A 12730-nucleotide genomic window follows, 5' to 3' on the forward strand; every position below is an offset into this window, starting at 1 on the left:
GCCTGAGGCTGTTTTACAGTTAACTTTTTTCTATAAATAAAAGGAGCCCATTAAAATAATAATAAAGAACATACTATAGCAAATATATAAATCGGTAACATAGACATTTATTTTCCTTATCAAGTATCATGTACTTCACATAATTGTGAGTGGCTATACTTTTGTACTCCCATTAGTGCTTTAGGTTTGTTTAAATCAGTGTCACCAAAAATCCATGAGTTATGCATTGTGCTGAGATATTACTATGGCTGTTATATCACTAAGCAACAGAATTTTTCAATTCCATTTTAATCTTATGGAATCACTGTCATATTTATAGTGTATAATGAACACATTGTGTGGTATATTACTGTATTCTTTTTAAAAAATATTTATAGTTGTAGATGAACACAATACCCTTGTTTTAGTTTTTTATATGCAGTGCTAGGCAAGCACTCTACCCCCAGCCCATGACTGTATTCTGGTTGCTCATTGAATATTAGAGAATCATTTTAAGTCATTGTGTTGTTTTGAATACCTCCTTTAGGGTCTATTGTTTGAGTTCTGTTGGATTCTTTTGGAGGCATCGTGGTTTCCTGCTTCTTCATAATCCTGTTTCTTGCATTGGTGTCCACACATTTGAGGAGATAGCTACCTCTTCTTTTACAGGTGTTCTTTGGCAGGGATCTTCACTTTTTCGTTTAGCTGTGACTCTGGATGGACTAAATGATAATGACTCTATGCAGGCATTGTATGCTTCCAGTTTCTCTAGTGTGTGGCCCACTGCCTTTGCTCTGAGTTTGAATGGTTCAGGTGGCTGGTCTCTGCTATCTGACTGAGCTCTGTAGTCAGGCTACAGCTGCCTCTGATTGAACTTGGCCTCAAAGCATATTCTCTAGCTAGATGGTTTGAGTTCATTAGTTGGAAAGGGTTGCAGGAGGTGCCCTGAGGTTGGGTGGACTCACTGATTGGGATGGATGGGGCCAATTGCTATCTTCAGTGGATATGCATATTTGAGGTTTGCCTCCCTGCCTAGGCAGGGCTTGAAGGTGGGCTTTGAGGCTGGGTTGAACACTTTTAAACTTTTTGATATGGCAAGTCTAACCCCTGCTCTTTGCCAAAAATTGCTGCTATAGTTTTCTCCCTCCTTATGTGGAGCCCTAGGTTAAGGTTCAATGATGGTCCTGCAGGCTTGATATTCAAAGATTCAAGCCAGGTAGAAATCACCACTTCTAGTACTGACCAGTGGAGTTTTTCAGATGGGCTCGACTGTCAGCATATACTTCTGACTGGGCACTATGCTGGCAGGTACATAGAACTACCACCAAGATCTGCATGCTAATTACTGTGAAGTCTACCTCCTTTCTTTGTTTCCACTCTACTCCTGGTGGTCTAACCATGATATTTATCCCTGTGTTTCCCATTAGGTGGGAGAGGTGGGGGCTTCCTGGGAAGCATCTCAAAGAGGTAGAGGAGCTGGATTCCACCTCTGGTTGTCTCTGGGAGAATCTTCTTTGTTGGACTCTGTGTCCACTTGGAGAGGGAGAAGGGTGATGCACAGTGAGACCATTTCTCTTACCCTTTTCATGCAGTTTTTATTCAGTTCTGTGGACCATAAGGTGTCTCAGGCAGATTGCCTGTTCCTCCCTGCCCACTAAGGTGTTCTCTTGGGATAGTTGCTGTTTTGACTTTCTATGGGGTAGTGAACTTGGGCCTTCTATTTTTCTATTTTACTGATCTTCAGTTAGAATTCTTGACATCTCCTTTTCTTTTTTAAAATCTGATCATTCCTTGATATTCATGGCCTGACACAATCCTGATTCTTGCTCAAGCACCTGTGCCTTCATTTCCTGTTTCCCTGACCATTTCTGGGATTTACTCAGTCCTCAGTCTTTGCCTCTCAAACTTGCCTGTCTCTTCTGAATGTTTTTGTTCTCTTCAGTCATCTCCTACCTCCCCTTTCCCACTATGAACTGCTACTTAGACTTTAAGGCTTACTTTCCAACTGCCTTGGCACATCAACACTTTGGATGCCCTTCTGTTATCTCAAACTCAGCATATTTTAAAAGCTAACTTAGTTCCTAAAAAATTTACTTCTCCATTTCTTCCAGTAAGCATATGTACTACCAGACACAGCAAGGGCTCAGTTAATGTTTCTATTGTCCCAGGGCAGACCACACACACCTCTTCATTTATCTTCTCAAACATTGCTCTTGTATATCACAATCTGTTTTTTTTTAACTCTGCATTTAAAAATAATATGTAATAAGTATAATTTATATGCAGTGAAAATGCTAATCTTACATATAAAATTCATTTAATTTTAAAAAGGCATACACACTTGTAACCAGCACCCCATGAAATACAGAACATTCCTGTCACCATAGAAAATCCTATTCTGTGCCTCTCCCAGAAGCAACTGCTGTTCTGATATAAATCAACAAAGACGGGTTTTCTTTGAAATTTTAAACAAATGTGTTCATATCACTCAATTTGTAGACTTTTTCTTTGTTTCTAGGGTCTGTCTCTCAGCATTGTTTTAGAGATTCGTCCATTATTGTTGTGGGAATCAGCAGTTCATTGCTTTTTATAGTATTCCATTGTATAAAAGAATCATTTTGAGACAGTTGAGTTTTGAACATAATGTATTTTGTATATTAAGAAATAATTTTATTAGGTGGTAATGACAGTACAGGTCAAACAGTTTTATCTGTTGAGCTATACTAAAGTATTTACAGAAGAAATAAGGTATCTGATTTGCTTTAAAATAGTTTTAATAACAAGTAGATAAAACAAGATTGACAAAATGTTGATAATTGTTGAAAAAAGGGTTCATTTTACTGAACTGTCTCTGACTTTCTTTGTTTTTGTAATAAATAGTTGAGATGTGAAAAACATGTATTTTGACCCTAAGTGAGAGTTCTGGCTCTGAAGAAGACTAAAAATATGGCTGAGATCGGTCACCTAAAATCATATTGGTGGTTCTTTCTGGCATTATCACTATTGTGAAAAAGATTTTTGCCTCATACTTCTAATCTCATTTGAACACCTTCCCTGGGGAGCTGGTGACTTTAGTGTGCAAAATCAGAGCTGGGCACTTCTAGCCTTATTTTTTTCCCATAGCAGGCTGGAAAGTTTTCCCTTCCCAGAAGGGATTTGATTGCATTCATCCTTTTAAGGAAGGATGTTCTGATATAAAACTGAATGAACATGGGGAGAACATTGTGGCCTGCCAGTGGTTTACTCTGATTCAAGCTGTATGTAGATGGCTGCTCATGGGTCACCTCTGCTTTCTGAAGAGCCACTTCCTTCTCTGCTACTCCAAGCTGGACACCACCAGTTTTCTGTATGATATGCTATAAATTCCTCAGGAACCCCAGAAGGGATACACCTTCTCTTGCAGTACATGCTTACCAAATACTTCATTTTAAAGTCTTTCTACTCCATCTGCATCTCAAGGATGACAAGTACTATTTCATAGCATGTACAAAAGTGATGCATAATAGCTGTATGGAGAATGCCTGGTCATGCCTGGTTTCTCTGCACTTTGTCATTGGTGATATGTGCTATAAGACTTTGTCATTTAATAAAGAGACTTTGACAATAATTCATTCTACTTTCTCTTCAAGTGTATTTATCTTCAACCTTAGGGCTCAATTTTTTTTTTTAAAGCATCTTGTTAATTGTGTCTTATACCTGTTTTTGCCACAAGGAGTACAGTTTTGATGACTTTGTAATTTTGGTGTGTCTTTGCCTTTAATGACAACTAGTTGCTTTTATAGTCTAAAAACTTAGGTATAGTTGACAAGAAAACTAGATTGGTTTGCTGAAAGCGACAATATACGCTGTCTGGAAGAGATGCCAAAGCTTGAATGGCTGTGGCTGGCAGGGTTTCCATTCATTTGACCTGGGGGCTGGGGGCAAATGGATTGTGGATCGAATGCCATCCAGCTTTCAATACATGTTGTATTTCTTTACCATTCTCTCCCATAATCTGCTTGTGTAAGACATTGTCTTTGGAAAAAAAAAATTTTAAAGAACATTTTGATTTATGTTTCACTGGTGCCCAAGGTCTTATTCATTATTTAGGTTTACGTCATTTTATTTTAATCACATTTATATCTCATTCATTTTTATAAATTCAAAGGCTAATGCTGAATAATAATAACAATAAAAATGCCAAGTTAAATGTAAATAATACTGTTACCAAAATGTGAAAATCTATTTGTTTTTTTATTTTTTATTTTTTTATTTTTTATTGTGGGTTGTTCAAAACATTACAAATTTCTTGACATATCATATTCGACACTTTGATTCAAGTGGGTTATGAACTCCCACCTTCACCCCATACACAGATTGCAGAATCACATCAGTTACACATCCATTGATTTACAAATTGCCATCCTAGTGTCTGTTGTGCTCCGCTGCCTTTCCCATCCTCCACCCTCCCCCGTCCCCACCTCTCCCCTCCCCTCCCCTCCTCTCTCTCTACCTCCTCCACTGTATAACCCTGAGGGTCTCCTTCTATTACCATGCAATTTCCCTTCTCTCTCCCTTTCCCTCCCACCTCTCATCCCTGTTAAATGTTAATCTTCTTCTCCTGCTCTTCGTCCCTACTCTGTTCTTAGTTACTCTCCTTATATCAAAGAAGACATTTGGCATTTGTTTTTTAGGGATTGGCTAGCTTCACTTAGCATAATCTGCTCTAATGCCATCCATTTCCCTGTAAATTCTATGATTTTGTCATTTTTTAATGCAGAGTAATACTCCATTGTGTATAAATGCCACATTTTTTTTATCCATTCGTCTATTGAAGGGCATCTAGGTTGGTTCCACAGTCTTGCTATTGTGAACTGTGCTGCTATGAACATCGATGTAGCAGTGTCCCTGTAGCATGCTCTTTTTAGGTCTTTAGGGAATAGACCAAGAAGGGGAATAGCTGGGTCAAATGGTGGCTCCATTCCCAGCTTTCCAAGAAATCTCCATACTGCTTTCCAAATTGGCTGCACCAATCTGCAGTCCCACCAGCAATGTACAAGTGTACCCTTTTCCCCACATCCTCGCCAGCACTTGTTGTTGTTTGACTTCCTAATGGCTGCCAATCTTACTGGAGTGAGATGGTATCTTAGGGTGGTTTTGATTTGCATTTCTCTGACAGCTAGAGATGGTGAGCATTTTTTCATGTACTTGTTGATTGACTGTATGTCCTCCTCTGAGAAGTGTCTGTTCAGGTCCTTGGCCCATTTGTTGATTGGGTTGTTTGTTCTCTTATTGTCTAATTTTTTGAGTTCTTTGTATACTCTGGATATTAGGGCTCTATCTGAAGTGTGAGGAGTAAAGATTTGTTCCCAGGGTGTAGGCTCCCTATTTACCTCTCTTATTGTTTCTTTTGCTGAGAAAAAACTTTTTAGTTTGAGTAAGTCCCATTTGTTGATTCTAGTTATTAACTTTTGTGCTATGGGTGTCCTATTGAGGAATTTGGAGCCCGACCCCACAGTATGTAGATCGTAGCCAACTTTTTCTTCTATCAGACGGCGTGTCTCTGATTTGATATCAAGCTCCTTGATCCATTTTGAATTCACTTTTGTGCATGGCGAGAGAAAGGGATTCAGTTTCATTTTGTTGCATATGGATTTCCAGTTTTCCCAGCACCATTTGTTGAAGATGCTATCCTTCCTCCATTGCATGCTTTTAGCCCCTTTATCAAATATAAGATAGTTGTAGTTTTGTGGATTGGTTTCTGTGTCCTCTATTCTGTACCATTGGTCCACCCGCCTGTTTTGGTACCAGTACCATGCTGTTTTTGTTACTATTGCTCTGTAGTATAGTTTGAAGTCTGGTATCGCTATACCGCCTGATTCACACTTCCTGCTTAGCATTGTTTTTGCTATTCTGGGTCTTTTATTTTTCCATATGAATTTCATGATTGCTTTCTCTATTTCTACAAGAAATGCCGTTGGGATTTTGATTGGCATTGCATTAAACCTATAGAGAACTTTTGGTAATATCGCCATTTTGATGATGTTAGTTCTGCCTATCCATGAACAGGGTATATTTTTCCATCTTCTAAGATCTTCTTCTATTTCTCTCTTTAGGGTTCTGTAGTTTTCATTGTATAAGTCTTTCACCTCTTTTGTTAGGTTGATTCCCAAGTATTTTATTTTTTTTGAAGATATTGTGAATGGAGTGGTTGTCCTCATTTCCATTTCAGAGGATTTGTCGCTGATATACAGGAATGCCTTTGATTTATGCGTGTTGATTTTATATCCTGCCACTTTGCTGAATTCATTTATTAGCTCTAATAGTTTCTTTGTAGAGCCTTTTGGGTCTGCTAGGTATAGAATCATATCATCTGCAAATAGTGATAATTTAAGTTCTTCTTTTCCTATTTTGATGCCTTTAATTTCTTTCGTCTGTCTAATTGCTCTGGCCAGTGTTTCGAGAACTATGTTGAACAGAAGTGGAGAGAGAGGGCATCCCTGTCTTGTTCCAGATTTTAGAGGGAATGCCTTCAGTTTTTCTCCATTCAGAATGATGCTAGCCTGAGGCTTAGCATAGATTGCTTTTACAATATTGAGGTATGTTCCTGTTATCCCTAGTTTTTCTAGAGTTTTGAACATAAAGGGATGCTGTACTTTGTCGAATGCTTTTTCCGCATCTATCGAGATGATCATATGGTTCTTATTTTTAAGTCTATTGATGTGGTGAATAACATTTATTGATTTCCGTATATTGAACCAGCCTTGCATCCCAGGGATGAATCCTACTTGATCATGGTGCACAATTTTTTTGATATGTTTTTGTATCCGATTCGCCAGAATTTTATTGAGGATTTTTGCATCTAGGTTCATTAGAGATATTGGTCTGTAGTTTTCTTTCTTTGAAGTGTCTTTGTCTGGTTTAGGTATCAGGGTGATGTTGGCCTCATAGAATGAATTTGGAAGTTCTCCCTCCTTTTCTATTTCCTGAAGTAGCTTGAAAAGTATTGGTATTAGTTCTTCTTTAAAGGTTTTGTAAAATTCTGCTGTATACCCATCCGGTCCTGGGCTTTTCTTAGTTGGTAGTCTTTTGATGGTTTCTTCTATTTCCTCAATTGATATTGGTCTGTTTAGGTTGTCTATATCCTCCTGACTCAATCTGGGCAGATCATATGACTTAAGAAATTTATCTATGCCTTCACTATCTTCTAATTTATTGGAGTATAAGGATTCAAAATAGTTTTTGATTATCTTCTGTATTTCTGAAGTGTCTGTTGTGATATTGCCTTTTTCATCCCGTATGCTAGTAATTTGAGTTCTCTCTCTTCTTCTCTTCGCTAGCATCGCTAAGGGTCTGTCGATTTTGTTTATTTTTTCAAAGAACCAACTTTTAGTTTTGTCAATTTTTTCAATTGTTTCTTTTGTTTCGATTTCATTAATTTCAGCTCTGATTTTAATTATTTCTTGCCTTCTACTTCTTTTGCTGTTGTTTTGCTCTTCTTTTTCAAGGATTTTGAGATGAAGTATGAGATCATTTATTTGTTGGTTTTTTCTTTTTTTAAGGAATGAACTCCAAGCAATGAATTTTCCTCTTAGAACTGCTTTCAATGTGTCCCATAGATTCCGATATGTTGTGTCTGTGTTTTCATTTATCTCTAAGAATTTTTTAATTTCCTCCTTGATGTCTTCTATAACCCATTGATCATTCAGTAACCTATTGTTCATTCTCCAAGTGATGTATGCTTTTTCCTTCCTTCTTTTATCGTTGATTTTCAGTTTCATTCCATTATGATCAGATAAGATGCATGGTATTATCTCTACTCCTTTATATTGTCTAAGAGTTGCCCTGTGACATAATATATGATCTATTTTTGAGAAGGATCCATGTGCTGCTGAGAAAAAAGTGTAACTGCTTGATGTTGGGTGGTATACTCTATATATGTCAATTAGGTCTAGGTTATTAATAGTGTTATTGAGTTCTATAGTTTCCTTATTCAACTTTTGTTTGGAAGATCTGTCCAGTGGCGAGAGAGGTGTGTTGAAGTCTCCCATGATTATGGTATGGTGGTCTATTAGACTCTTGAACTTGAGAAGAGTTTGTTTGACGAACATAGCTGCACCATTGTTTGGGGCATAAATATTTATGATTGTTATGTCTTGTTGGTGTATGGTTCCCTTAAGCAGTATGTAGTGTCCCTCTTTATCCCTTTTGATTAACTTTGGCTTGAAATCTATTTTATTTGATATGAGTATGGACACTCCTGCTTGTTTCCGAAGTCCATATGAGTGATATGATTTTTCCCAACCTTTCACCTTCAGCCTATGTATGTCTTTTCCTATCAAATGCGTCTCCTGTAGGCAGCATATTGTTGGGTCTTGTTTTGTGATCCATTCTACTAGCCTGTGTCTCTTAATTGGTGAGTTTAAGCCATTAACATTTAGGGTTATTATTGAGATATGGGTTGTTCTTCCAGCCATATTTGTTTATTTCTGTTACTAAACATGGTTTGTTTTCCTCTTTGATTATTTCCCCCCCCTTTACTGTCCTACCTCCCACTGTTGGTTTTCATTGTTATTTTCCATTTCCTCTTCCTGTAATGTTTTGGCGAGGATGTTTTGAAGAGATGGTTTTCTAGCTGCGAATTCTTTAAACTTTTGTTTATCGTGGAAGGTTTTAATTTCATCTTCCATCCTGAAGCTTAATTTCGCTGGATACACAATTCTTGGTTGGAACCCATTTTCTTTCAGTGTTTGAAATATGTTATTCCAGGATCTTCTAGCTTTCAGAGTCTGTGTTGAAAGATCAGCTGTTATCCTGATTGGCTTACCCCTAAATGTAATCTGCTTCCTTTCTCTTGTAGCTTTTAAAATTCTCTCCTTATTCTGTATGTTGGGCATCTTCATTATAATGTGTCTAGGTGTGGATCTCTTATGATTTTGCACATTCGGCGTCCTGTAGGCTTCTAGGATTTGGGATTCTGTCTCATTCTTCAAGTCTGGGAAGTTTTCTCGTATTATTTCATTGAATAGACTGCTCATTCCTTTGGTTTGGAGCTCTGTACCTTCCTGTATCCCAATGACTCTTAAGTTTGGTCTCTTAATGTTATCCCATATTTCTTGGATGTTCTGCTCATGGTTTCTTAACAGTCTTGCTGAGCTGTCTATGTTCTTTTCCAGTTGAAATACTTTGTCTTCATTGTCTGATGTTCTATCTTCTAAGTGTTCTACTCTGCTGGTAGTATTCTCCATTGAGTTTTTAAGTTGGTTTATTGCTTCCTGCATTTCTAGGATTTCTGTTTGTTTGTTTTTTATAACCTCTATCTCCCTGTATAGTTGATCCTTTGCTTCCTGGATTTGTTTGCGTAATTCATTGTCGAAGTGATCTTTCATTGTCTGATTTTGCTGTTTAATGTCTTCCTTGATACTCCAGATCATCTGAAGCATGTATATCCTGAATTCTTTATCTGACATTCCATCTGCTGCAGCTGTTACCTCTTCTAAAGTTGCGTTGACCTGCATTGCTTGTGGTCCTTTCTTTCCTTGTCTTTTCATACTGCTTGCGTATCTTTCCTGCAGGTGCGGGCGGCGGCTCTGCTCTCTCCTTATTCCAATTGGGGTGTCGTGGCTACCACGCCGGCAGGTCACTGGGCCTGTTCTGGGCGCTGGCGGCGGCTCTGTTCTGCCCCTACTCCAATTGGGGTGACGAGTGTACCACGCCGGCAGGCCACCGGGCCTGATCCGCCGGTCGGTTGCAGGTTTGCCTACCCTGCAGGCGCGGGCGGCGGCTCTACTCTGCCCCTACTCCAAATGGGGTGACGTGTCTGTCGTACCGGCAGGCCACTGGGCCTGTCCCGCTGGTCGGTCGCAGATCTGCCCACCTTTCGGGCACGGGTGGAGGCTCTGCTCTGCCCCTACTCCAATTGGGGTGTCGTGACTACCCCGCCTGCAGGACGCTGGGCCTGTTCCTGGCACGGGCGGCGACTCTGCTCTGCCACTACTCCAATTAGGGTGGTGTTTGTACCACGCCGGCAGGCTCCTGGGCCTGATCCGCCGGTCTGTTGTAGGTCTGCCTACCTTGGAGGCGCGGGCAGCGGATCTGCCCTGCCCCTCCTACCACGCCTGCGGACCCCTGGGTCTGATCTGCAGTTTGATCACTGGTCTGCTCACCCTGCGGGCACGGGTGGCGGTTCCGCTCCGCCCCCACTCCAATTGGGGTCACGTGACCACCACACCGGCAGGGCCTGATCCGGGCGTGGGAGAAGGATCTGCTCTGCCCCTACTCCAGTTGGGGTGACATGTGTACCACACTGGCAGGCCACTGGGCCTGACCCGCCCGGCTGTCACAGGTCTGTTTACCTTGCAAGCGCGAACGGCGGCTCTGCCCTGCCCCTCCTACCACGCCCATGTACCACTGGGTCGCGGGTCTGCCCACCTTGCGGGTGCGAGTGGCGGCTCCGCTCCGCCCCCTCTCCAATTGGGGTCACGCGGTCACCACGCTGGCGAGCCGCTGGGCCTGCTCCGGGCGCTGGCGGCGGCCCGGCTTCTCCCCTCTGGCTCAACGACAAATTGAGGAGACTCGGGTGACTGTGCCTCACCCCCCCTACCAGGAGACCAACTGCTTATGTCACCGCTGGTATTGATGAAGTTCTCTCCTCCGCCGCTTTCTGCTGACATCAGATCTCTGCCATGTTGGTATCCTATGCGAATGGCAGCATTTCGTTCCCCTTGCCGGGCAACCAAAGCAACGGGTGAGTCCTGACCGGCCCTCAGCAGGACCCGGACCGAGAAGCAGTTTCCGCGGGCTCCTAGCCCCGGGCCAGGGAAGTTCCGGGAGCCGGAACTCGGCCGCTCCGTGCTCGGTGTAAGCTCCTATAAGTGTAAGCTCCAAGAAGCTGTCCCCGCGGGCTCAGTTCCGGGAGCCGGAATTCGGCTGCTTAGTGCTTGTTGTATGCTCTGATAGGAGCAGGGTCCAAGAAGCAGCCTCCGCAGGCTCCGCGGGACGGTTCCGGGAGCCGGAACTCGGCCGCCCCGCGCTCGGTGTTCTCTCCGATAAGCTCAGGTTCTAAGAAGCACCCAGGCGCTGAACCCTAGCAATCTGTCTGCAAGCTGCAGGCGAATTGCAGCCTGAAATTACCTGATCTATGGCTGAATCGAAAATCTATTTGTTATGGCAGATAACATCAAACTAAAAGTTGATGAGAACCAGCTGTACTTTTAATAGGTTTGCAGAGTCAAAATGATAGGACATGGCAATTTCTAAATTTTAAATTTCTTAAAATCATTATTAATCTTACATTGTTGAAATTCATGAGAAATAAATTGCTTTATTGCATTATCTTCTGGAAATAACCCACTTACTACCTATAGACCTCATGAGATGATGGGTCCCATCATGGTCCCTAATTTGTTAATTGAAGAATTCTGACCTCCAATGGGGAATCTGGGGACAGCATGTTTGTGAATAACACTTTTTCCTTCAGTGTCAGAATCCTCTGATTATTCTCTAAGTGTGTTTTGGGAACCCTTGCATCAGAATCACTTGCATCTTAAATAGCTTGCCCAGTGAATATGGTAAGTGTACTGCTTAGGATTGGAAGTTTATGCAACATAGAGTAAGAATGCCTCTCTGTCTGGTTCATGTGACACATTGTTTTATGATGAGTGTTTTTTCCTTTTTTATCCTCAGGACTTGTCAGTCACGTCTGTAATCTATTCACTGAAACTGCCACACTGTGCTTGGATGTGGACAATAAAAACAACAATGAGATGGCAGCCACACTGCTCTTTTCCCTGCTTGATATTTTGCATGGCATACTGACGTATACATCCAGCGTTGTACGCCTGGCTTTGCAGGTAGAGAATCACTTTTCTTACATCTTGAGCAATCCTACTCCAAGTCACGCTTTCCTCTTTGTTGTTTCTGATGAGTCTTTATTATTTTTTTAAAAATAACATTTTATTCAAGTCTACTAAAAGCCAACTTGGGATGACCAATGTCGAGAGGATTTGATCACAAAATCCTAAGGGAAGGCTCTAAGAGAGGCATAGTAAGCAAAGACTTAGCATTAGTTGGGAAATTACTTCTGTCCAAGGAAAGCACTTCCCTGAGGTGCATCCTAGGGCAGGCCAAGTAGGGTGCAGACTTTCATGTCCAGACTTCATCAGCAGGAGGGGTTAGCTTTCTAGAAATAATGGATTGGAAGTTTTTGCACGCACACACATTTGATGTAATAAGATACATGTAAACATGTATGCATATCATATAAACTTTCTCATTTGCTTTCCCTTTTAACTGTTAACATGGAATTGTGAGATGATTTGAAGAATCAGAGGTATATTCATTGGCTATAGAAAAATTCAGTTGGGCCTGAAGTCTAACCTGTGCTTACTTAGTATCATGTTCTAAGGACAGAAGGAGATGTGGTCTTATTGAGTACTTTCGTGTGATATGTCTCCACATGCCTAATTCATTTAATGTTCTCTCCTAGCCAACTGACTCAGCTGATTTCTTAGATCAAGAGAAATGCATATAGCCAATATGAATTCATTGTGGTGTTTAAAAGCCTGGTAAAATTACAAGAGATGTATATCAAATAGTAGCATCCTAGTTCAGATATATGCAGGAGCTAAAGTTGAACTGAACTGTTTTGATACCTTGCCAGGAGTCAGAGTAGCAGAGCCAAGAATGAATCCCTAGACCCTGGGTTATCACTATGATATATGGTATCTTTTATGCACTGTTAAACCAGTCAAGTATTTGGCTTGTCGAGTAT

At 41.0% G+C, this 12730-nt stretch overlaps 1 protein-coding gene across 1 annotated transcript in view; it reads left to right on the forward strand.

Annotated features, from left to right (window-relative positions):
- Positions 1-12730, forward strand: part of Ulk4 (unc-51 like kinase 4) — a 522779-nt gene that overhangs the window by 351382 nt on the left and 158667 nt on the right. Inside the window, 1 exon segment of the mRNA XM_048795329.1 lies at positions 11644-11810. Within this exon segment, the coding sequence (XP_048651286.1) occupies positions 11644-11810 (167 nt within the window).

Source organism: Marmota marmota, unplaced genomic scaffold (genome assembly GCF_001458135.2).
Source record: "Marmota marmota marmota unplaced genomic scaffold, marMar, whole genome shotgun sequence".
NCBI lineage: Eukaryota > Metazoa > Chordata > Mammalia > Rodentia > Sciuridae > Marmota > Marmota marmota.